Source organism: Struthio camelus, chromosome 11 (genome assembly GCF_040807025.1).
Source record: "Struthio camelus isolate bStrCam1 chromosome 11, bStrCam1.hap1, whole genome shotgun sequence".
NCBI classification, from domain to species: domain Eukaryota; kingdom Metazoa; phylum Chordata; class Aves; order Struthioniformes; family Struthionidae; genus Struthio; species Struthio camelus.
In genome coordinates this window covers 1477449-1502353 of record NC_090952.1, presented here as the reverse complement: position 1 = coordinate 1502353, position 24905 = coordinate 1477449, and the positions used below count along the sequence as shown (strand labels likewise).

At 54.4% G+C, this 24905-nt stretch overlaps 1 protein-coding gene across 1 annotated transcript; it reads right to left on the bottom strand.

The window, feature by feature from the left end:
• Positions 1 to 7853: 7853 nt before the first annotated feature.
• LOC104142856 (tumor necrosis factor ligand superfamily member 10) lies at positions 7854 to 15246 on the bottom strand. The gene is made up of 5 exons (XM_068957110.1): positions 15008 to 15246; positions 11736 to 11882; positions 11382 to 11418; positions 10682 to 10789; positions 7854 to 10402 (listed from the first exon to the last, which is right to left on the bottom strand). Exons 1-5 carry the CDS (start codon positions 15218 to 15220, stop codon positions 9960 to 9962), a joined length of 948 nt encoding a protein of 315 aa, XP_068813211.1. The 5' UTR covers positions 15221 to 15246; the 3' UTR covers positions 7854 to 9959.
• Positions 15247 to 24905: the final 9659 nt, after the last annotated feature.

The window sequence follows — 24905 nt, the reverse complement described above, 5'->3', positions numbered from 1 at the left end:
GGGGGAGGATGTTATAATCTTTACAAAATATAGTTATTTAGGACTGTTTCTGGGAGAGGTTCAGATGCCTGTTCTAGCTTTGGCCTTCTTAAGGGTGGGTTGCAATTTGGGGTTGGTTGACTTTGTCTTCCAGGGAGCATATGTGCTAGGAGTTGAACATCACAGAAAAATGCCTGAGGTAGCTAATTATGGAAATACAGGGCCATTGGACTGCTAGGCTCTTAGCTACGCTCGCCTGCTTGGCCTGTGTTCTCCACCTGGCTAAGGAGAAACATTCCATCCTGTAAACTTTACCTTAATGAAATATAATGTAAAACGCATCATGATCCTCCCTCTTTTCACCCTATCTGGTTCCAGACTGGCCTAAGGCAGCAGATAGAGGGTGTTTGTGGGTGGGAGGCAGGGTGGTAGAAGGGGTAGGCTCTTTCTCGGGTCACAAATTTCGTTTGCAGATTTGTCCAGGCTCCTATTGATGGGCAGGAGAAGAGAGGAGCAAGGGGACAGTGGTGACCAGTGTGGCAGGTTTCATCCTATGTCTCCCATACCATTGGGGACAATGCTGCAGGAAGCTGGTAAATAGAACTGTTTATCCTGGTACCTCTGGCTTGTCTTGTTTGGGGTAGTAAAGGGGTAAACCACATGGCTAGTCTTTTCTTTTGTACATGGGATATGTGGGTCTGGATCAATCCAGCTCAGCTGCTGCCTTGCATACAGCCTGCTCTTCCCAAAGGGAGAGCATATTCAGAGTCAGGGAGAGGTACTGGGGCCAGGAGATGTCTTTGCTGGCAGAGAAGCAGGAAAGAAATGTGGGAGTGTTAACAGAGGAGGTCATGCACGTGCTAGTAAAAAAGGAGGAATGATACTTCTGGGATTGGATTCAGTGCTCCAGCAGCCCTGGGACCTGTTCCTAGAAGTCTAAGGTCTGGGCAGTAAAGGGAAATTCAATTTTGGAGAGGAGAGAAATCATCTTCAAAGCGGTACCCCTCCCCTGGCATCTTGGCGGGACCTGGACCTCACAGTACCACAGTGTCCCAGGCTGCAGACCTACAGAAGGCTGCAGACCCTTCATGGCCACACTCCCAGATGCTCCACCCAGTAAACCATTGAGCATTTCACGGAATTTCCCTGAATTTTGTGGAGGATTTCTGCAGCACTTAGCGAGCACAAGCACCGGCACAGTGGTGAGGTCGCTAAGTCCAAGCACTTTCTTGAAAGCCTTTGGTGAAAGCCTTGCGAGCAGCATGGCTCCGGCAGGCCTGGCACAGATGCAATGGATGGAAAGGGTTTCTTGTTCACAGCAGCGTAGGGCTGACTCTGTTCTCTTGCATTGTAAGCACATTAATGTTTTCCTGTACGTAGGGCCAGTTTAATGAGTGTCCTGCTTCCTATGGCTATTTGAATCCTTCTTGCTGAAGGAACTAGATTTACTAATTGTTATTTTTCTGCTCTGAAGATTGACTGATGTTTGGGGAAGAGCCAGCACTGTGCTACCCCCAAGTAAGGCATACAGGGAAGTGAGGTGGGATTGAAGATGGTGGAGGAGCAGTTGCATGATGTGTGAGCTCTCTGAATTCTCACCTCTGTATTTATGTGATAATGGGGTCATAACCTCTAGTACACCAGGGCTTTCTCTTTGTACGCTTTATTTATGCTGTTCCAAGAAATGATTTCCTGGGGTGTTGACGTGTTTTTCAGTGTGGATTTCCTCCTTATCTCTGAGAACTTGTTCTGGGCTTGGAACTCGAAAATAAAACCAGATCTATTGGGAAGGGAATGCCTGTGAACAAAAGAAACCGGAGGTTGAGATGAACTGGTTAATAATAAGTGAAAAGAGCGATTTCAGCCCCAGAATTTATTTTGAGACAAAGGGCAACCAAGTTAGCGTGGTAAACGCCCTCCACTGTCTGGCAAATTTGTCTGATCTGTCTGCCTAGCCACACAATTAATTGAAAGCAAAACCTCAAGACAATGAAGATAAGCTATTGCTTTGGCAGGAACTACAAGGAAAAGAGTATGCACCCGGATCAAATAAACATGGTGAAGCCATGAGAATTAAGTTTAGTCTGAAAATGTTGTTACAAGTGCTCTTGACTGCCCCCACCCCGCTCTTTTTTTAAAGGGGCAGACAAGGGCAGAGAAGTTGGCTGAAATATCCCCTGCTTGAAGGCTGGAGGGGATGACTTGCTAAGGCCTGGCTGGGGAGCAGCAGCAGCTCCATCTGTGGAGGTTTGCAAAGGTGTGAGCGGGCGGATGGGGTATGCTGTTCTGGAGGTGGGTTCAATCGAGGTGCTGATGTTTTTAAGGCATCTGATTCAAGTTGGGGGTGCTTTTTCTGTGACGTTTTGAGCCTGCCATACTTTGGCTCTGGCAGACATCAGGAAAGCCACCCATGAAATGTGTGCGCCCGTGTTAATCCATGCTGCCTTTTTAAAATGAAAGGTAAACTGCTTTTTCACTTCTGGAGAAGTTTTGCAACGGGCCTGCTGGCACTGAGATTTATTGCGATCCTGTTCCCTGAAACCACACATTTCGCATAAGCAGCTCTAACGTGCAGACATACACACAAGCAGACAAACAGACACACACACACACACACACACACACACACACACACACAGACACAGACACTTGGCTGTTCCACCTTTGTCCATGACACTGCCTTTACAGCTGCAGGAAGAAATCACTGCGGGGCAAAGTAACACTGCTTAATTGGCAAACAGATGAGTAATGCAACTGATGGTATTATTTTATATGCTGATAGGTGGCAAATGCTCTGTGTGGGTGTGTATATATATATTTATATGTATAAATATACACAGGCACATACGCAGCTTTTTATAGTGTAAAATCAACTATACTGTATGGTTCAAGGTATTTCCCTGCTGCTATCCATGCTGCCAGAAATATACCCTGAGACAGATGGCATGGTTCAGGAAGCCATACTTGCTGACAAAGTTTCTTTGGACTTACCTTGTTTCCTGTCGCAGGAGAGGCCAGTCATGCTCCTTGCAGTTGTGCAGTGTGGCTGTTACGCTCCCCTGGAAAAGCTATGTGAAACTTAGAAGGAGCTACATTAGAGGCAGAAATACCTAGAGATATGTTTGCAGCCAGTGAAAGCTTGATTGCATGGAAAGTTCGTCTAAAATATGGACCATGCACAGGAATTTTTACTTGCTGAGCTGCCTTGGTGGACTAAAAGTGCTGTATCAGGGATGCTGCCAGAAGTTGGTACAAGTTCCACATGCTGCATTGTTGTAGAGTACTCATTTACCTATGGGTCTTGAAGCATTTTACGAAGACTGACAGCACTAGGCATATTTTATAGGTGGGGAAACTGAGGCACAGAGGCTTAATGATTGACTAGATCTCCTGGTGAAGGAATTAGGAGTACTGCTTGCCTGCCCTGTGCTCTGTCTTGGTTGCATCCTAACTGAATCTGCTTTCTGGATCTCTGGCAAATAGAAAAGAAAATAATGAGAGCTAGCAGGTTATGGTTATGACTTCAAGCTCCCTTGGTTAAAGATTCCCCATCCTCTTCATGAATTCAAGGACTGAGGCTTCAGGGTGTTCCACAGTAAGTCCTGAAAAAAAAATCTTTGCATAACTTTGTACAAATAAACTCTCAACTGGGAAAATGGTACAGGCCAAGTTCTTCCTCTGCCAGTTGCTCTTTAAAATGAAAATGCTCAGTTTCTGAGGATGTTGCCCGTATGGCCATTGGGTTGATCTGGCCCAGCCTTCAGGGCTTTTTGTTAAAATCAAACTTACAAAACCCAGGATTTTGCCTTTATACAAGCAAGCAGTGCGGCTGTCCTACCTGGTGCTGGAAACATCAGTGTGACTGGGGGAAGGAAACCAAAGAGTCTGCCTGGGGGGCAGTGGGGGAGGATGTGCAGAAAGCTGGCGGTTATCCTGTGCTCAGCTGCACAGACAATCCAGTTTTGACCCCAATGCGCTTGCTGTTTGTTGTGAAATTTCCAAAGCAGTTCAGGAAACCTAAAACCACCTTCCAATTATAGATGTGCATCTGAATTCCCTGGATTGCTTTGCTTTTCTCAACCTCTCATTTTTGCCTTAACCTTCCTCTAAGGTCAAATGAAAGCTTAGGAATCACGCGGTTGCTTTGTAAGGGGAAGTTTCACTGTAAGGAAGAGATGAGGAGTCGGAATTTGGTGACTGAAGCCAAGGAAGCACCCTGTGCCTTTCCTCCAAGGTTAGCAAACCTGCCAGCATTCAGGATAAATACGCACAAGGCACAAGGCGGAGCTGTAGCAAGTAGGGGTGATGTTGGCTGCAGAGCTTGTCTGGAGCCACGGGGAGGACTGGGCTTGGGAGCCTGGAGCCTGAGTCCAGCTGGCTGGCTTCCTCAAAGAAAGCGCCCTTTGGGGAAACATGCAGTGGCTGCCTGCGTGGACAGAGCAAGGCAGGGGGTTGAGAGGAGAGCCAGAAACTGCCAGGCAAGCAGTCTGTGCTGTTTCATGGGCCACGGAGCCGAGAAATCGGTTGTGGTGCGAGGAGGTGGGTGTAGGCATGCCCCTCTTCCAGAGCCCCCCCTGCAGGCAGCTGGACTCTGACCCTGGAAGCTCCTTCCACCTGCACCCGCATCTGTCCTGGGGGGAGCTCCAGCCCTGCTACTCTGTCCCCTCTTCCCTCTCCACCACCAGCTTCAGTGTTTGCATGGGAATAGGGAAAAGGCACAGCTGAGTGCTCAGAAATCCCTCTCAGCAGTTGATGCCCAAGGCTGGCTGGCTGGGGTTCCCCCACTGCTGCATGCCAGGCCTGCACTCTGTTTTTTTCCCTAGGACTGCTCTCTTTGGTGCTTGCAAGCTTCTACCTTCCCCCCTCCCCTCCCTTTTTTCCCCCCTCTGTTTATCCCTCCAGTGGAGATGTGGCTGGAGCCAGCTATGTTTCCTGTGTTGCTAATGAAGCCAGCTGGGGTCCGCTTGTGTCTGTAGCCCACAACATCCTGAGGCAGCTTCAGGCCGAAATAAAACTTCTCCTTTCTCAAGGCAGAGGATGTTTGTTGCTGCTGGTCTCCTGCTTTACGTGACTGTAATGCTTGAAAGGGACTCTAGAGCATCTTTAAAATGCTTGCTGCTATTCTGAATAGCACTGCCAGCCTCTCCTGGGTGCTAGCTGTTTGGGAGCCAGTAAAGGAATAGAGATGCTCCAGAGCCCCAGGTGTACAAAGGGGCAAAGCAGAGCGGGGGCATCAGGGCTCTGCAAGATACTGATCTCTTCCAACATGGCCATTGAGCAGGGCTATCCGGTTGTTTCAGAGAAGTGTTTAGCAGCAGCTGTAGCTCTGGAGGATGTGTGCAAAGCTCTTTCCCTGCTGCTGGGTCCTGTGAAACACCCGCGGCTGCCCTGAGACTAGGAGAACCAGAAAACTTGCAGACCTGCAAGAGATGTTGGCACCATACTCCCAGGCCTCAGCCAGGCTACACCCCCACCACTTCAACTGTTTCTTTTCCGGTCTGTCGTGTCTCTCATTGCCCAGTGTTGCTTGGCTCTTGCCAGACTAGTGAGGCTGCTATTTGGCTCTTGCAGTTTCTCTTCTACAGAAACATCCACCCACAAGTTCTCTCCCTTCCAGGAAACTGGAGCAGCCCATCATCCCACTTGGCGCTGGGCCTGACTCTCCCAAATCATGCAACAGGACAGCTTACCGGGGATGCCGGAGGCGCCTGGTTGCTGTGTGGAAAACAGTAATCTCCTACCCCTTGCTCTATGCTGGGGGAACACTTCAAAGCATATTTCAGAGGCTACTCCCTCCCCCCCCCCCCCCCTTACTCCTAGGCCCCCTGCTCCATTTTCCACAGTTGCCTGATTCAGCCCTGAGTTCTCCTGGCTGCAGGGTCAGTGGCCCAAGACAGCTCAGCAGCTGAGTACCTAGGAGCCCAGACAAGTCTTGCACGCTCCTGGGGGTAAGGTTTCTCTGCAGTGCTGTTTGTTAAGGTTTTTGAGAGCCCTGGGAGTCCTGTTTTTAGTCACTAAAGCAGTCCAGAAAGCAGGAGCAAGAATGGGAGGTGAAAGAATAAGGGACCCTCTAAAAGGTACCTTTGGAAGGATGGGTTTTCATGTTAGCGGCAGAAACAAGCTGGACTGTGAACACGCAGTGAGGCCTGGCATGTTTGGGTATCTTTGCTAGGCAGTATTGTGTGTAACCCAGCTGTATTGCATGCTTTCGTGTTTTGTTTGTGTTGGGTAAGAGCAAAACACATGACGATCAGGGACAAGCATGTTGCACGGCCTCGCCTCCCTCTACAAGGTCATAGGATTTCAGCCAGGGAACAGGACAGCCTGGGGTGAAGCAAGACTGGAGTCTCTTTGCAGCCCGCAGCTCCGCCTGGAGCATCTGCTTTGCCCCTTTTGCAGAGAGCAGGAAGGGAGCGCAGCAGCTTTCTCCCTCTCCCTACGCTGCTGTAGGCAATGGGCTTGCAAAGAGCTACAATGAGAGGCTGCCTCTTCCTACTCTGGGCCCAGCAGGACAGGGAGATGAAGGCTAATGAATGGCAAAGGCACGTCTCCTGTGTTTGGGGGGAAGATCATGTTCCTGGTACGGGAAGATGTGGGAGTGACCTGGCTCAGCCTGGTACTAGCTCCCAGCCCCAGCAGAGGCTGCAAACTGAGATGGCTCAGGCCCAGAAAGCTGTGGAAGGGAAAGCAGCAGCAAGAAACAGCCTCTGCCCTACTGCGACACGAAGGGCAACCAGGCCATCTCAGTACCCTCTTGTTTGGCCCCCGACAGCTTTTTCTCCACAGGGCTGAGCTGTGCCCAAGCCCTGGCAGCCTTGGGCTGGGCTTGGCAACCCCAAAGCAGAGAAAAGAAGCAGCACAAGTATCGCTGCAGGCAGCTGGGTGAGATGCAGCCCCCCCCCCCCCGCCCCCAATGCCATGGACTCCTGATGGGAGGAGTTTGTTTCTGGCAGGACATGTTGGGGCATTTTCCAGCACCTTGAGGAGGAAGAGCCACTGGGCCAGGGTTCAGGATGGTGAGGCAGGTGGAGACCAAACACCTTGGACAGGTGTTCAGGTTTGCTTGGACAGTGTTCAGGCTCTACACTCAGGGTGTACAGCCAGAGCTGGTGGTAGAGGGGCTGCTGGGACCTAGTCCTAAAGCTCTGGCGACCAGGAAGCGCACCTTCCTGGGAATGCCCTGGGCATTTGTAGGAGTGTGGGGGAGAGGTGGCAACTGCCCCAGCATGGCTCTGGCCCAGGCAGGCTGGTTGAGGAGCTGCTAGAGGCATTAAAGCTGCAAGATGAGACAGGATCTGGTTGTTGCCTGCAGCCTTCATTAGGGCTGGTCTGCAACACTTAAAAGGAGCTCCTGGGAACCTGCACAAGCCTGTTCCTTGAGGCGGCCTTGGTGCTTGGCAGCTCTGGCATGGTACCTGAGCTGCTCTACAGCTGCTGCCAGCATCCCGGCACCACCACTCTGCACCCTTGCTGCTGGATGCACATCAGGGCCAGCACTGAGAGTGGGACTGGAAGGCAGGCCTCTGCTCAACTGGTGCTTTTGCCAAGTGTGGATGTATCGGGGGGGCTGGAGTGGGTCTGCAGGTGCTAGGGGGCAATCTGATCCTCTGCTCTGACCCTTTGCAGTTCTTGCTGCTCGCTGATGGTCTCTGCACTGGGTTATCTACTAGCACAAGCAATAGGGAGACAGGGGCGGCAGACGGGTAAAGGCTGTTACACAGTGAATGGAGCTGCACAGGGCTCAAGTGCTCTGCAGCATCGTAGCAGAGAGCACCTGAACTGGCCCAGAAATCAAACTGTCAGGCTACTGCTTGTCTGAGACCTGGGACTAGTTGCATGGGGGTGCCCTATGCACAGAGATGCAAGGCCAGCACTGGAGTACAAGGTTTATTTAAACCAGCACTGAGCTCCCCAAAGCCCTGCTGGTGTGAGGGGTACTCATGTTCTTCATGGGAGCCTGTGCTGCCGTCACGTGTCTGTACACATTAACAGTCTTGGTATGATACAGAGAATATACAAGTAATTACAAAAGGGGGGGCTACATCCACCCCAGCATTCATGGACCGAGCCAGCTTAATCATGTTCTGCCCTGCTTGAACCTGCCTGCCGTGTCTGAGGTGTCCCTGCAGTTTGACCAGAGGGTTTGCTCTTCTGTCCTGTGGCTTGGGCTGGCACCACATGTCCCTGGTGTCACTGCTGCAGTGGCACTGGGAATAGAGAGCAGCAGGGGAAATGCAGCTGCCTAGGGAATTGCATGGCCCGAGCTGAAATGCTGCTGGTTAACAAGTGAGAGCCAGAGGGTGGCTGTGCTGGCCTGCTGGCCCCCCGAGGCTCGGAGGAACAAAACCTGGAGAAAAGCGAGGCTTGGTCAGGAGAGACAGGCGCAAAGGGAGGCCTGGTGTGCAGCTCCTTGGCTCAGTGGTCCTGTGCATTTGAGCTGCCCTCTGCCCTGTGGGACAGACCAGCCCACTCACAGCACCCTGGAGTGGGCTCAGCTTAGCACCAGGGCTCTGCAATACCCCTTCCCCACGTGTAGCCTCCCCAGCTGTGACTCCAGCACACGGCACTGTGAGAGTTGCTGCAGGGCTGACTGCTTCCAGGAAATAGAAGCTCGGGGCAGTTTGATGACTTTTCTTCACTTTCAGGGATTTGTATGTGCTACAAAGAAGTGCTTGGGGAGCTGCGGGTGCTGCTGCTTTTGCCAGCCTGCTGATGGCCAGTCCAGGAGCGCTTCGACCTTACAGGTTTCCAGCTTCCCCGAGAGTCCCCTCTTCTGATGAGCTTCCCCACAGCTCGCTGGGGTAACACTGCACCCTCTCATTGGTGTGACTCATCTGTGTTTGCCTGGGGATGGGAAGGAAATGTGGATCCAGGCGCACTACACACCGGCCTCTGTTGGTGCAGGGTCACTGGGAATATCTGTGGCTCATGTGTCACCTTGGTTTCTAACCTGGCTCAGGAAAAAAATGTGTCTGTCACATGCCTAAGTGTGGCCAGCTTTGTTGATCTGCTCTTTGCCCCTCTGAAGCTGACTGCTGATGTCATGCCAGGCTTTACTGAACTGAAACTCCTTCATACCCTTCTGATAGTTTGTGCTCTTGAGTGCTGGATCTCCTGTGTACCTGCACACAGAAAGGGGAGGAAGGCCAGCCCTGTGGCCACACTCACCATGCTGCTGCCCTCTGCTAAAGCTGATTTCTGTCTCGATACCTTCTGCTCTGGGCTCCTTGGCAGCCTGCAGCCTGGTTTGCCATATCTGGCTGTGCCAGCTGTTTATTTGGCCTTGCAGAGGGTTGTCCTGCTGTGGGGAGGCTTTCTATTGCAACTGTGGAATTGTGACCCTTGTGCCTTTACCTTGCTGGGGAAGGGAGATACGTGGCAGCGTGTTGCATGGTTGCAAGGCATCTTAGTGATGTGGCTCTTGCTAGAGGCCTGTCCCGCTCTGTGCTCCCTGAGTAGCCTTACCCAAGTTCTGGCAGGGCCCTTGTCTGCCCTCCAGCTCCCTGGACAGGGCAGGCCACTGCTGGAGCCGGTGTGACAGCTGTTTCATGTTTCCTGCTCCATTTGTTCAGACAGGAGCTGGGGAGGTCAGGTGCTGCCAGAGATGCGAAATCATCCTTCACGCATGTCCCTCTTTGGCTGTCAGAAAGCAGACCCTTGGTTTCCTCCCTTCCACTCTCTGAAGGGCCAGGCTCCCAGTGGCTGTGGGATTCGTCCTCCCTTGCATAGCACTGACCGCACTAGGTCTCTATAGGAAGCCACACTGTGCCCTCCTCTGGCTCTGTCTCTCATCACAAGGGACAATACGGGGAGGGCTATAAACTGCACCACATTCCTCTGGCTTGGCCTCCGGCTGTTGGGCTGCCATCCCATATAAGTGAAGGCAACAGGACTGTGAGGATTGTCTGTGGGCCACACAGGAGAGTCACTATGGAAGGAGCAGGTTTGGTCAGAGGGTGGACATGAGAATGAGGAGAATGTCACAGGTCGAGCCGGAAAGCCCCAAAGTAGCTGGCTGCTGCATCGTTGTAGTCAATGGCCAGGGAGGAGACAGAGACAAAGAGCTCGTCGCCGGCTTTGAGCTCAAACAGTCCCCCCTGGTAGAGAGCATGCAGGCCATAGTTTGCTTCAGGTGCCCAGCACTTGGTGCCCACCCCTTTGAGCAGGAGGATGGGCTGGCTGTAGGAGGTCTTCCAGTTGATGCACTGCACAAGCTGGGGGACGGAGATGCGGGTGCTGGCCCTGTCGCTGGGGTAGCGGAAGTAGATCTGGGAGTAGACGTAGTACTTGCCTGCCTGGTTGACCCGCAGCCGGCCATCCCGGTACGTGATGTTCTGCAGGTGTGAGTGGATAGTGCTGTCTTCCCAGCGCGCTATGGCATGGCGGCAGGACTGAGAGAGGTTTCCGAAACGCTTGGAGCTTCCTGGGGAGAGGCAGAAGGGTCACGGAGGGGAGCAAGCTGCTCCAGACAGTACATATCAGGGTGGGGGCAAGGGAGGGGGTGGCTCTATCTGCCTCTGACAGTAATCTCAGTCCCCAGCCTGGAGGTGTGGAAAAGGTGCTCTTGGAGTAGAGAGGAGGAACATGTCCCTAGTTGTCACCAAATCCTTTCTCCCATGCTGGTCCCCTGCCCTTGGGTGGGATCTTTTCCCTATTCCCATTTCAGAAACCCTCTGGTGCTCAGTTGGGCTCCCAGACTCACCATCCTGGGCCAGGCTCTGTGGGCGGAGGGTTAGATGTGCTGAGGGCTTGCCGGGTGTTTTGGGAGGAGCCTGCCCCTCCGAGGTGTTGAAGTAGCTCCGCTGGGCTTCTGCAAGGAAAGGTACAAATGGCAGTAAAGGCCAGAGTACTTGGGGACCCCCAGCGCTGTGCCAACAGAGCATGTCCTTACTGAATAAGCAGAGAGAGTGGGGCAGGAAAGTGCCCCACTGAACCTTCGAGGAGGATGGTTGCTTGGGGAGGGAAACGCCTAGTCAATGATTTCCTAATATTTCAGTGCTGTCCGACAGACAGACAGGCCCTGATTCCCTAGACTCCAAGCAGACGTACAGGGCTGTCCCTCCAGACTGTGCCTGGGGATGTATGTCCTTCACCTGCCTAGCGGGACAGGCCTTGCTCCCCTCCTGTCCCAGCTTGTGGCCACAGTGCTGTGCCTGGTGGAGTTTGCCCTCGGAGTGACCAAGTCCCCCCCATGCCGCCCTCCCCAACCCAGCCCGCTGGCATCCCTGGGCTGCACGCTGAGCTGTGCATGCACATGCGGCTCCGTCCGTCTGGCTGTGAGAGACTGGCTTTGTCACAGTGACCTGGACCCAGGCGAACAAGTCCTCAGTGCTTTGCAGTTCCAGTCCCTCCAGAGCAGAGTCCCAGTTTGTACGCCCAGATCCCGGCTGGAAGGAACTTACCCTTTACCGTGCTCCTGCGGATAATATTCTCTGTCACCTGAACCATTAGAGGAAAAAAAAAAAAAAAACAGTCCCATGGTTTACAGGTGTAAAGGATGTTCCCTGCTCCCCTGCACCTCTCATCACTCCCTTGTCTTTCATGCTATGTCTCTGGGCTCCAACAGCCCTTTTGATGCACAAATCCACAAAGGACCTGGCATGCAGCTCCTCTCCTCTGACCCCTCTTAAATCAAGCATTGCAATTGCTCTCTGCCATCCTCTGGTGAGGTGGATGAGGAAAACGAGGCAGGCGGGAGCTCTCCTTTTGGGTGCCCTGTTCTCCCCTTTCCCCTCAGCCACCAGATCTAGGCTCACCGTGGTCACGTAGGCTTTGATGGTATGGGCCAGCTTGAGGCAGGACTGGTTGCTGATCAGCTCCTCCAAGTCTGAGCCCTCCTGCTGCTGGTTGATAAGCTGCAAACACCTCAGCTCCTCCGAGCTCCCCTGTGACTGAGCTTTGAGCTGGAATGGAAATACCTGGGTGTCCATACATTAAGTAGAAGAGATGAGGGCAATATGTGCGGCTCAGCTGGAGGGGGCAGTGGGGATCTCTATGCACAGGGCAGTCCCCTTTGGCATGCCTCTTGTAGCTTAAGAGCTCTCATAGCTGTACCACAGAGTGGAAAATACCCCTCTACTTCTGCGATCCCAGAGCTGGCAGTGGGACAGAATGGTGCTGTTGGAATGGAAATGGAGACTGTTATCGGCTCTACTGGGAAGGTGTTAATTGGCAAGAGGCTGGGGTGGAGCCCCAGTGCTGTCCTAGAGCAGCTTTGTGATTTGGACGGTTTAAATCTTATCTCCTCCTCTCACAGTCCCCAAGAGCTGGCAGAAGCGGGTCTTGCTTATCCCAGCTCCTGGGGAAATGTGACAGCCTCTTTCATGGAGTCCTACTGCTGAGTGTGGGCAGGAGGTTAGACACAGTGACTCTTGCAAAGCCACAGAGCACCGAGCAAAGGAGAAGAACCAGAATTTCCCTTTCTTCTATCTCCTTCCTCTCCTTGCTTGGACCTGTTCTGGGGCTGCCTGTAGCTGTACCATGCACAGAGGAATGGCTGCAGCTCGAGGCTGGAAATGCCCAGGAAGCCTGGCCCTGCTCTTGGTGCTTTAATTATCACTGCTGAGCTAAGCTGGAGTTGCAAAATGCGATCTCACAGAGTTCTTCCCTTCCAGCTGCCAAGCCACGCTGGCCAGCATCTGGAGCTCAAGTGCTCGCAGTGCTGCATCAGCTCGGGCAGACCTCGAACCCTTACTAGTCTGCGCTGGCTTGTGGTTCGATGGGAAGCCTTCCTCCACGTGATGTGGCCTGCTGCATAGTGAGTGTCCCTCGGCTGACCTGGCTCAGCCCTGACTCTGGAGCCCCAGTGGGGTATGGCTGGCTCTAGGATCTCAGCACACTGCACTGCTGTCTCAGATATGGGGAAATTGAGGCACAGATGGATAGCTGCCCTGAAATCAGTGCACCCAAGGCTAGGAATAAACACAGGCACCTTGACCAGTCTGCTCTTATCTCCTGGCTCGTTCCCAGATTCCAGGATAGGACCTAGGAGTTTTTGGGCTTGGCCATGTTGTCAGCCCCTGCAGACCAGCTCCCACCAGACTCCTGCTTGCCTGCTTCCCTCAGCTACAGTTGTGGGTTGCTCATTTTGTCTGATGTTTCTTGCACACCATCTACCACCATGGTGCCCTCAGCCAGGTTTGGGATCAACGCAGAGATTCTAGTACTGGTAAAAAAAACTGTGTTAGGTAAGATAAATTGGGGGGTGAGGTGGGTGCCACTGGGCCAGCAATCTGTCCTAGCAACAGCTGGCTGGAAGATGTAGGACCATCACCGCTGGGAGATGGGATGCAGCATTCTACTGAGAGGGGGTGACGTGGTGGCTCACACATCTGGGTACAGTGACTCCCACATCTGCGTGACTGGGAGACGGACAAGGGGTAGCCCTGGGAGTGTTTTGTCTGGGGTGAGTTTAGCTGACTGGGCTGTAGTCGCGCAAAGGTGCACCTGTGTGAGTGGGTGCATGCCGCCAAGGCGTAAATCCCTAAGTTATGGGACCGCTCATGTGAAACTTGGCAACATGTGAGTCTGTTTGGGTAGCTTCAGTGCACACAACTACTCAGCACTGCCAGAAGTGCTAATTGCAGCATGTGCCTGCATAACGTGGGTCAGCCCTTGTCCAACCTGTTAACAGAATCAGGCCTGTCTTGCACTGGATTGTTGTAGCAAGGACTGTATCTCTACACTACCTGGCCTGAAGGGGCAATGGGGCTGGTGCTGTGGTGGGGAGCCGGTGTTTTAGGGCTTGCAGTGTCTAACAGCGGCAGTGTTACAGGTCAGTTGCTGAGCTCCAGAAAAGGTTGGATGATGGGCTGTAGCACCTGGTCTACAGGGTGCCAGGGTTGGGAACTGTTTGACCTTAGTGATGCTGAGAGTAGGTGGGCAAGGTTGGATGGCAGCACGATTATTTGATGTGATTAAGCAGAAGCAAGAACCTAAGAGCGCCTGGTATAGAGGGGTTTCCCCACCCAGGCCACTTCCAGAGTCTCATGAAGCGGGTGAGAAAGCCTTAGCTCATGCTGGAGCATGAGTAGAATGAGAATGGTGGAAGCAGCGTGTGCAAAAGAGATGGGTTAGGAGCCAGGAGTAAATGTGGCCTGAAGCCCAGGGCAGGGGGGGGTCTCTCCATCAACATCTGGATCCGCAGCTCTGGATGAAGCCCAGTACAGCATTTCCCCCACATCTGGATCTGCGGTTCTGAATGGAGCCCAGGGTAGGGACTCCATCCCTCCACATCTGGATCTGCAGCTCCAGATGGAGCCTGAGGCAGGGACTCCATCCCCCCCCCCCCCATATCCATGGTTCTGGACAAAGCCCAGGCAGGGGGTCATTTCCTCCCTCCACATCTGGATCCCCTCAACTGGGGGCTCCATTCCCCCACATTTGGATCCACAGCTCCAGATGGAGGTTAGGGCTGGGGCATCCCATCTCCACATCTGGATCCACAGTTCTGGACAGAGCTGGGGGCAGGCGGATCCTCCCTCAACATCTGCCTCTGCCGCTCTGGATGAAGCCCAGTACAGCCCGCTCCCCCCCCCCCACACACACATATCCGGATCTGTGGTTTCAGATAGAGCCCAGGGCAGGGGTGCCCTCCCGCCACATCTGGACCCACAGCTCCAGATGGAGCCCGGCGCAGAGGCTGCTCCCCCGCGTCGGCACCCACAGCTCCTCAGCACAGTAGCAGCGCCAGACTCCTCTTCAGCTGCGAAAACTCGCCGGGGAGCACTTGTAGCTGCCAGGCCCCAGTGAGCAAAAGCCGGAGTGTGGGGGGGGGACAGGCTGAGGCTTCCTCGCAGCTGGCGGGGGTTCCCGAGGAGGGCAGTGCCCTGTCTCAGGAGAGCTAGGCGCCAGGGGAACCCCCTGCCCCGGTGTTGCTGGCCCGACCCCCGCTGGTGCCGGCTCCTCCCCGGTGCGCAGCCCCGCACCGGAACAGCCCCGGGGGGGGGCGGGGGGCTTTGTGAGACAAAGCTCTCGCCTCGCTGCCGTCCGCGGGCTCTGTCGGGGCTATCGCGCCCGGCGGGCTCACCTTGGAGATGGCCATGGTGAAGTAGACGAAGAGTCCAGTGGTGGAGGCGATCTGCAGGGCCAGGATGGCCATGACGGCCACGCTGCCCCAGAGCGGGCCGCACCGCCTCCGCCGCGGGCCGCCGGGGCCGGGGCCGGCTGCCAGCATGCGGGCCGCCGAGCCGCCGCTGTCGGAGCGCAGGTACTGCCCGGCGCTGGGCTGGTGCGGGGCCATGGCCCGGCCCAGCCGCCGCGACCCGCCGCTGCCCCGCGCCCGCCGCGCTCCGGAGGGGCAGCGGCCGCGGCGGGAGGGACCAGCCGCGGGGCGGGGCGGGGCGGGGAGGGGCGGGGCGGGGCGAGACGGCCCCGCGCCTCGGCCCCGCCCCGCTCGCCGGCCGCGCGCGTCCCTGGCGTTAGGGCCCGCGGGTGGCCCCCCGGGATGCGAGGGGGGTCCCTGGGGCTGGGAACCGAGGAAGGACACAGGGACCGACGGGTCTCCCTGAGGTTGGGAACTAAGGGTGACCCCCCGGGACGCAGGGACCGAGGGAGGTCGCTGGGGATGGGAACCAAGGGTAGCCCAAGGAACACGAATACTGATGGTGGTCCCTGAGGCTGGGAGCTGAAGGTGATCCCAGGGCAAGGAGGAACCAAGAGTGGTCCCAGGGACACAGGGACTGAGGGAGGTCACTGGAAGTGGGGCCTGAGGATAGCCTGAGAGACACAAGTACTGAGGGTGGTTCCAGGATGGGGTCCAAGAGAGGACACAGGGACTGAGAGCAGCCCCAGGGGTGGGGAGTAAGTGTGGCCTCAGGAAGAGACTCTGGCCTGCAGCTCCCTGATTTACAGGAGGCAGGCTGTGTTTGCGTAGGATCTACCAGAACAGGGTTGTGGGCCATCTGGGAGTGCCAGTGCGATTTCTCACACCTCCTTCTCAGGGCAATGTGAGCAACAGCAGGATGATGGGGGGGTGACAACGCAGGGCTGGAGGCACCCAGCTCTAGGAGGGGAGAAACCTAGGCTGCCTGGACTGGGAAGGGAAGGCCCCACTGCTGTGACCTAGATTTAGATGATGGGCCACTACATCCCTGCGCAGCAGTTTGCGCAGCAGTTCGCGCAGAAGGGCGCCAGAAGGCAAAGAAGGCACCTCTCCATTTTGCACATTTTGCACAGTGGTGTGTCCTTCCCCGGGGCATGGTCATGACACGCCGCAGAGCACATTCCCCAGTGGCTGCGGGAGGTGCTGCATTGGCTGTGTCTGAGGCCTCAACCCAGACAGACCCTCAGACAGCAGATGCAGCTCTGCAGGTGTCAGGCTGCGGGGAGTGCCTGGGGCCTCTCTGTGGGGACTGGGCTGACAGTCAGCTCTCCTGTGTGAGGTGTGCTCTGGTTGACCAGTTGCATCACCAGATAAAGGAGTTACGGGAGGAGGTTAGTAGGCTGCGTAGCATCCGAGAGGATGAGCGGGAGATTGACAGGGCGTTCTCGGAGACTGTTCAGCTCCGGGAGTCCCCTGTCCCCACTGCAGCGGAGGTGTCAGAGGGCTCAGCACCGAGTGTAAAGGTGCATCATAACGCTGTTGAAGAGGGCTGGAAGCTGGTGACCTCTCGTAGACGGAGAAAGGCTCTTGCTCCTCCTCAAGACTTACTCTTGAAGAACAAGTTTAGCGCCCTCCAAGCCGAGGAGGAGCTGGGCATGGCTCCAAGGGAGGCAACTGGCCTGGCAGACCCTATGCCGTGCAGGAACCCCCGGAAGAAGCCGCGAGTGATTGTTGTGGGTGACTCCCTGCTGCAGGGGACAGAGGCACCTATCTGCCGACCTGATCTCTTGTCCAGAGAGGTTTGCTGCCTGCCAGGGGCTCGAATAAGAGATGTCGTGGAAAGACTGCCAAGGCTTGTCCACGTGTCGGACTACTACCCTCTGCTGATCTTCCATGTGGGTGCTAACGACACGAAAGGCAAACTGGAAACCATCAAACGGGACTTCAGAGCTCTGGGAATGGTGGTGAAGGGTCTGGGAGCCCAGGTTGTTTTCTCCTCAATCTTGCCTGTGAGGGGAAAGGACGGGAGGAGGAGTAGACGAGATTTCCAAGTTAACAGCTGGCTGCGCCGCTGGTGTTGGCAACAGGGCTTTGGTTTCTATGAGCATGGGACCCTGTTTGAAGATCAACAGCTGATGGGGAGCGATGGGATCCACCTTACCAAGCGGGGCACACGTGTCTTTGCCAACAGATTGGCCAGCCTGGTACGGAGGGCTTTAAACTAGGCAAGATGGAGGAAGGGGAGTGGTATAGTGGCAGGGGAGTCAGTAAAACACCGCTCAAGTGAGGATGCCTCCAGCGGGTGCATACAACCAGGGGAGACAGCATGGGACATGGCTATGGAGGATCCTCTTGCACCTCTTCTGGGAAGCCTGCGTGCTTGACTGGCTCTCTCAAATGCCTGTATACCAATGCACGCAGCATGGGGAATAAGCAGGAAGAGTTAGAGATCTGTGTGCGGTCACAGGGTCATGATCTCATTGCAGTGACAGAGACATGGTGGGATAGTTCACATGACTGGGATGCTGTCATGGATGGCTATGTGCTTTTTAGGCAAGACAGGCCAGGAAGGCGAGGTGGTGGAGTTGCTCTTTATGTGAGGGAGCAGCTAGAATGTATGGAGCTCTGCCTCGGGGTGGATGAAGAGCAAGTGGAGAGCCTATGGGTAAGGATTAAAGGGCAGGCTAACATGGGTGACAATGTTGTGGGGGTCTACTACAGGCCACCTGATCAGGAGGAAGTCATCGATGAGGCCTTCTACAGACAGCTGGAAGTAGCCTCACGATCACAGGCCCTGGTTCTCATGGGAGACTTCAACCACCCTGACATCTGTTGGGAAGACAGCACAGCTAGGCACAAACAGTCAAAGAGGTTCCTGCAAAGCATTGATGATAATTTCTTGACCCAGGTGGTGGAGACGCCAACGAGGAGAGGTGCAATGCTAGACCTTGTCCTAACAAACAAAGAAGGTCTAGTTGGAGATGTGACGGTTGGGGGCAGCCTTGGCTGCAGTGACCATGAGATGGTGGAGTTGAGGATCCTACGAGGAGGGAGCAGGGCAATGAGTAGGATTGCAAGGCTGGACTTGAGGAGAGCTGACTTTGGCCTCTTCAGGGACCTACTTGGAGGAATCTCCTGGGGTAGGGCCCTAGAAGGAAGAGGGGTCCAAGAAAGCTGGTTAATATTCAAGCGTCGCTTCCTCCAGGCTCAAGATCGGTGCATCCCTCTGAGGAAGAAGTCCAGCAAAGCGGGCAGGAGACCTGCATGGATGAGCAAGGAACTCCTGGCAAAACTCCAGCAGAAGAAGGAAGTGTACAGAATGTGGAAAAGGGGACAGGCCACTTGGGAGGAATACAGGGATGTTGTCAGAGCGTGCAGGGATGCAACAAGGAAGGCCAAGGCCCAGTTGGAATGAAATGTGGCAAGGGATGTCAAGGACAACAAGAAGGCCTTCTTCAAATACATCAATAGCAAAAGGAAGACTAGGGAAAACGTGGGCCCGCTGCTGAATGGGGCGGGTGCCCTGGTGACAAAGGATACAGAGAAGGCAGAGTTATTGAATGCCTTCTTTGCTTCCGTCTTCACTGCTAAGGCCAGTCCTGAGGAATTCCAGACCTTGGAGACAAGAGAGGAAGGCTGGAGAAAGGAAGACTCTCCCTTGGTTGAGGAGGATCAGGTTAGAGATCTTTTGTCCAAACTTGACATCCATAAATCCATGGGCCCCGATGGGATGCACCCACGAGTGCTGAGGGAGCTGGTGGATGTTATTGCTAGGCCACTCTCCATCATCTTGGAAAGGTCCTGGAGATCAGGAGAGGTGCCTGAGGACTGGAAGAAAGCCAATGTCACGCCAGTCTTCCAAAAGGGCCAGAAGGAGGAGCCAGGAAACTACAGGCCTGTCAGCCTCCCCTCCATCCCTGGAAAGGTGATGGAACAGCTCCTCCTGAAGGTCATCACTAAGCATCTGGAGGACAAGAAGGTGATCAGGAGTAGTCAGCATGGATTCAGCAAAGGGAAATCATGCTTGACCAATCTGATAGCCTTCTATGATGGGATGACTGGCTGGGTAGATGAGGGCAGAGCAGTGGATGTTGTCTTTCTGGAGTTCAGCAAGGCTTTGGACACTGTCTCCCATCACATCCTCCTAGGTAAGCTCAGGAAGTGTGGGCTAGATGAGTGGACGGTGAGGTGGCTTGAGAACTGGCTGGATGGCCGAGCTCCGAGGGTTGTGGTGAATGGTGCAGAGTCAAGTTGGAGGCCTGTGGCTAGTGGTGTCCTCCAGGGGTCAGTCCTGGGTCTTGTTCAATATATTCATCAATGACCTGGAGGAAGGGACAGAGTGCACCCTCAGCAAGTTTGCTGATGAGACTAAACTGGGGGGAGAGGCTAACACACCAGAAGACTGTGCTGCCATTCAGAGGCACCTGGACAGGCTGGAGAGCTGGGCGGAGAGGAACCTCCTGAAGTTCAACAAAGGCAAGTGCAAGGTCCTGCACCTAGGCAGGAATAATCCCAGGCACCAGGACAGGCTGGGGGTTGACCTGCTGGAAAGTAGCTCTGCCGAGAAGGACCTGGGAGTGCTGGTGGACAACAAGTTAACCATGAGCCAGCAGTGTGCCCTTGTGGCCAAGAAGGCCCATGGTATGCTGGGGTGCATGAGGCAGAGTGTTGCCAGCAGGTGGAGGGAGGTGATCCTGCCCCTCTCCTCAGTCCTGGGGAGGCCTCCCCTGGAGGACTGTGTCCAGTTCTGGGCTCCCCACTACAAGAGAGACATGGCACTCCTGGAGAGAGTCCAGCGGAGGGCTACCAAGATGATTAGAGGGCTGGAGCACCTCTCCTAGGAAGAAAGACTGCAAGAGCTGGGCCTGTTCAGCCTGGAGAAGAGAAGATTGAGAGGGGATCTCATCAACGTGTACAAGTATCTGAAGGGGGGGTGTCAAGAGGATGAGGCCAGCCTCTTCTCCGTGGTGCCCAGCAACAGGACAAGAGGCAATGGGCAGAAACTGAACCACAGGAAGTTCCATCTGAACCTGAGAAAAAACTTCACTGTGAGGGTGACAGAGCATTGGAAGAGGTTGCCCAGAGAGGTGGTGGAGTCTCCTTCGCTGGAGATATTCAAAACCCGTCTGGACGTGATCCTGGGCAATATGCTCTAGGTGACCCTGCTTGAACAGGGAGGTTGGACTAGATGATCTCCAGAGGTCCCTTCCAACCTAAACGATTCTGTGATTCTGTGATTCTGTGATCCCTGCAGGGCACTGGGCCAGTGGCTCTGGCAAGAGGTCAACTGGCCACCCCAAGAGGCTCAGAGGCAGAGGTTTGCAGAAAGGGTTGATCTATGCTGAACAGGTCCAGGAGGCTGTGCCAGGTGGGCATTCATCTGCTCTGCCCTCCAGCAATAACCCCTCCTGGGCCAGGGCAGTGCGAGTTAGTGGTCACAGCACTGGGCTGGGAGCAGGGAAGGCTGTTTGGGTGCACTCTGAGGTTTGGCTGCTGACCCCAGAAGCGCCATTCTGCTAATGAGTAGTGTTCCCGGTTGCTCTGAAATAGAAATGTTGAATTATTTGGAAAGCAAACAGAAAACCTAGAGAAAGGCTGTTACCTGGCAACTGCAAGAGTTGCTCCATGCTCAGGTGATTTTTCTGGCCTTCAGTGTTTTTAACTCTGAAATGAAAGTAAGATCTTGATAAAACATACAAGTGCTTCAGTCCTCTTGGAACCACTCACTCTCCTCTAAGAACAGGGTGTGGGAAACCTATCGGCTGGCCTCAGCCCAAACCCACAAACAATTCCAGTAACCCCAAGCAGTGGGCTGGGAGCAAAACTATGATCTACTGTGAAACAGGGAGCTGGCTGGGAGTGGGAGAGGACAGGCCCTGCCAAGGTCTATGCTGGCCAGGTTAAGAGGTGGCTGCCTCACGGCCCCATGCCATCCCCAGGACTTGTGGCCTTGCAGCTGTCCCTGGGCTGGAATGTGGGCCAGCACTGTGGTGACAGCTGCCCACAGAGACATGGCCCTTCAGCTGCAGCTGCTCTGAGTCAGTCAGGGCTGCTTCCCTGGGTGTTCTTGGGCCTTGGGGTCCCCCACTAGCTCTGCAGTCCATCAGCGGGAGCCATGAACCCAAGCCTTGCAAGGCTGAACTCTGATCCTTGAGGAGGTTAAAACCAGTCGGTGATATTTCATCAGCTCCTGAGCTGATCCAGCCCTTAAGCCTCAGCTATCTGGGCTATTATACTGCCTTCATAGAATACACATCATCGAAGGAAACCCTCTGCCTCGGGAAAGGGGGAAGTGCTAGGAAAAGACACCTTACCAGCAGGTCACTTCTCTAGCACTCTCAAACAATGAATGACCTTTTATTTTCTTTTAAGAACTTGATCTGCTTCACATCCTGTCTGCCAGGAATGGTGCCACTGTCCCTTCCACCAAATACTATTGCCTCCCCCTTGCTTTGTGCAGATGAGTTTCCTGCAGGGAGCCCCAGTGGGATATATGGCTACTCTTTGGGATGCAGGAGAAAGGAGCTGTTCACAGGTACCACCTAATTAAAAGGAAAAGAGCCATTCCAGTTTCTCTTTTTTCCTTTGTGGCTAGAATCTGTTGATTCATTGGTTGGGGGGGAGGGGGTCAGCTCCTTCTCTGGTCCCTAGTCACTTTGGGCTCAAGTAGAGGGACAGGAACTGTCCTTCTCCCCAACCACCAATGCAGAGCAGAAGATTGAATTGGAAACTTCTTGAGCTGCTTCTCAGTCCTACTTCTCACAGAATCACAGAATCGTTTAGGTTGGATGGGACCTCTGGAGATCATCTAGTCTAACCTCCCTGCTCAAGCAGGGTCCTCTAGAGCAGATTGCCCAGGATCACATCCGGACGGGTTTTGAATATCTCCAGTGAAGGAGACTCCACCACCTCTCTGGGCAACCTCTTCCAATGCTCTGTCACCCTCACAGTCAAGAAATTTTTCCTCAGGTTCAGATGGAACTTCTTGTGGTTCAGTTTCTGCCCATTGCCTCTTGTCCTGTTGCTGGGCACCACGGAGAAGAGGCTGGCCTCATCCTCTTGACACTCCCCCTTCAGATACTTGTACACGTTGATGAGATCCCCTCTCAATCTTCTCTTCTCCAGGCTGAACAGGCCCAGCTCTTGCAGTCTTTCTTCCTAGGAGAGGTGCTCCAGCCCTCTAATCATCTTGGTAGCCCTCCGCTGGACTCTCTCCAGGAGTGCCATGTCTCTCTTGTAGTGGGGAGCCCAGAACTGGACACAGTACTCCAGGGGAGGCCTCCACTTATGCATTCTTGTCCCCATTACAGATGGTCTCAAAGTGCCACCAAGCTCTGTGCCCTGCAGTGCAGTTTGGAAAGCAAAGGCAGTGCCCACATTCCCAGGGCCCTGTGCACTGTCATCCCTCTGGTCCTGGGCAGTGGGGCAAAGAAGGCCTTGGCAGGTGCTACGGCTACATCTGGGGCTGTGAATGGTGGTTGTGATTGATGCCTTTGTGGAGCTGTTCCCCATGGTGCCTTCCTGGAGGTGGCCCAGTCAGGAGTAGCTCTGGGACACACAAACAATCTCCCAGACCAGACAGTCCCAGCCTCTTCCATGTGGAGAGCCCTGGAAATTTCTGGGCACAGGGAGAGTCTGGTTCAATGTCTGAGGTGGATATAGCATGTGTCAGTTTATCTTTCTTAGGCTCCTTTTGTGGACTTCCTACAAAGAAGCACTGAGTTCCTCAGGACTGACTGGCCACTGGTTGTAAACTGGCCCTGAACTGGCATGGAGTGATGAAATCCAAGGCCAAGGTCAGGAGGAGGAGGATGAGTTAGCGTGAGGCTGATGGGGTTCCCTCCTTAGCCTGGGGGAGATGGGCCTTGTTGGGAGGCGGTTATGGGCTGAGAGCAGCTTGGGGTCCGCCTGCCCATCCCTGAATATAGCCACTGCTCAGTGCGTGGCCATGTCATTTGAGCTGGTCACATGTGAGGCAGAGCATAACAAAAGCTCTAGTAGCTCTTGTCTTGTCTGTGCCCTATTTGGAGCAATCCTACCCTAAGAAGCAGCATGGTCCCCCTGTGCTGGCAGAGACCCCCAAACCTTGTCCCTTTCCTTCCCTGGCCACCCCAGCTGTTGCCGGTGGTATGTTGGCCTTGGTCTGTTGCTGGCCTGTGGGTGTTTCTGGCTCCTCACAGTGGCCCTTCCTGGAAGCAGGTGTAGTCTCTGTGATAGCTTATGCCCATCAAGCAGGTGCTGCACCCTGGCACAAGGCGGCTGAGCACCCAGACACATGAGAGAGGGAGGTATAAGGTGGCTTGTTGTGGAGGAAAAGCCTGCCGTGGCCTGGAGGGTTTAGCTGCACAGAAACGGCCTGTGATGCTGCAGCAGCAATGCTTGGGAGCCTTGTGCCCAGCCACACGCTCTGCCCACTCTGCCCCATGCTTCTTGCAGAGCAAGAGCAGAGGCTTTCATTTCAGGGGTGACGGCTGCCTGCCATAGCCCCTGGGCAATTCTCCCTACAGGGTCAATATTTGCTCTCTCCTCACTCCTCGGGCTGATATTTGCATGCTCGCCCTGAGTCCTGACCCTTGCTCTCTGGACCCTTCACTGCAATCTGACTGGGTTGGCAGGTACTTCAGGAGCAGTTTTGAGTGGGTCGCCTCTGCAGACCTGCCTCCACCCATGCTTGCTTTGCCATGGGAGGAGTGGGGGGGACACTTTCTCTCAGCACTTTGGTACCCCTGAGCCCAGTTTTAACCCAAGACATACACAGCTTTGCAATATTCCCTTCTGCAGCAGAGGCTGGGCATGCTCTGCGAGCCCTCCTCTGGTGGGGTGCTGCTTTCAGGGCCTCTATCTGCCCAGCACACAGAGGAGCCATGTGACTAGCAGTCATGTCCTCCCAGATGACGGGGAAAATGGGTAACTGGTCACTTTATCTGCTTTTATTGCCTTTATAAAAGACTTGTCAAGGCTTGAATAATGCAAACTCCACACAAACATCTTTAGATCATGATCTAATCACTCGCTGTGCATGTATCTCCAGTGGGCTGTGATGTGCAAAGGGAGATGATATGGGGGAGTGTGTATGGAGGAGACTGGCTCTTTCCTTGGCATCTTTCTGGTAGCAAAAGAGTTTTTCATCTTATTCTTTTAGCAGAAAGGCTGCATTGATCCTGTTTGAGAGCCACAGCTCTCCCTGTTCTCTCTTCTCCTGTTAATGCGCACTGGAGCCCCATCGGAGCAAAGCTGCAGGGAGCAGGGGTAGGGAGGTGGGGGCAGGGGGCACTGGGGGGGGATGCTGAAGGGCTTGGAACTAATTTATTACTGGCAGCTCCAGGCAAAGCCTTTCAGTCTGGACTGCTTGCTGATCTCTGTGCTTGCGCTCATCTCCAGCACCTTTTGCTGGCCTCCACTCTGTCTGTCGGAAGTGACTGCTGAACTCCTGGTGACTTCTCCTGTAGGGACCTGGAGAGGAAATGCTATCCCTGCCCCCTCCATGCTGCATCAGTCAGGATACTCCTGAGACAAGGGGATCTGCTAAGCCCAAGGCTCAGGGGCTCCCCACCCCCGCTCTGCCAGCTCAGTACGTGGCACAGTGCCCAGAGCCCGCAGGAGGCAGGCGCTGCTTTGTTCAGGCACGTAGCGTGGGCACTGTCCCTGCCCTGGTAAGCCTCTGGAAGTAGGAGGCAAGCCAAGTGACATGACCAAAGACAGGTAGGAGAGGTAGCTGTTGCCCCTGGAGGAAATGCCTGCCTCAGAGTTGGGGAAGGGTGCTTGGCAGATATATATCTGAAAGTTCATTTTTAAAAATTGCAATGGAAAACAAACGTTCCTGATTGATTGTTCTCCTTGTTACGAAGGCTCACGACCTTCAGAGCCAGGTGGGCAAAGCTAG

Bases quoted from the DNA above. Each gene is read 5' to 3' on its own strand.
- LOC104142856 (XM_068957110.1), bottom strand. From the start codon at position 15,220: ATGGCCCCGCACCAGCCCAGCGCCGGGCAGTACCTGCGCTCCGACAGC. The intron at 11,883-15,007 runs GTGAGCCCGCCG...TTTCCATTCCAG, and splicing joins TCACCATGGCCATCTCCAAG to CTCAAAGCTCAGTCACAGGG. The intron at 10,790-11,381 runs GTAAGTTCCTTC...CTTTCCTTGCAG, and splicing joins CCGCAGGAGCACGGTAAAGG to AAGCCCAGCGGAGCTACTTC.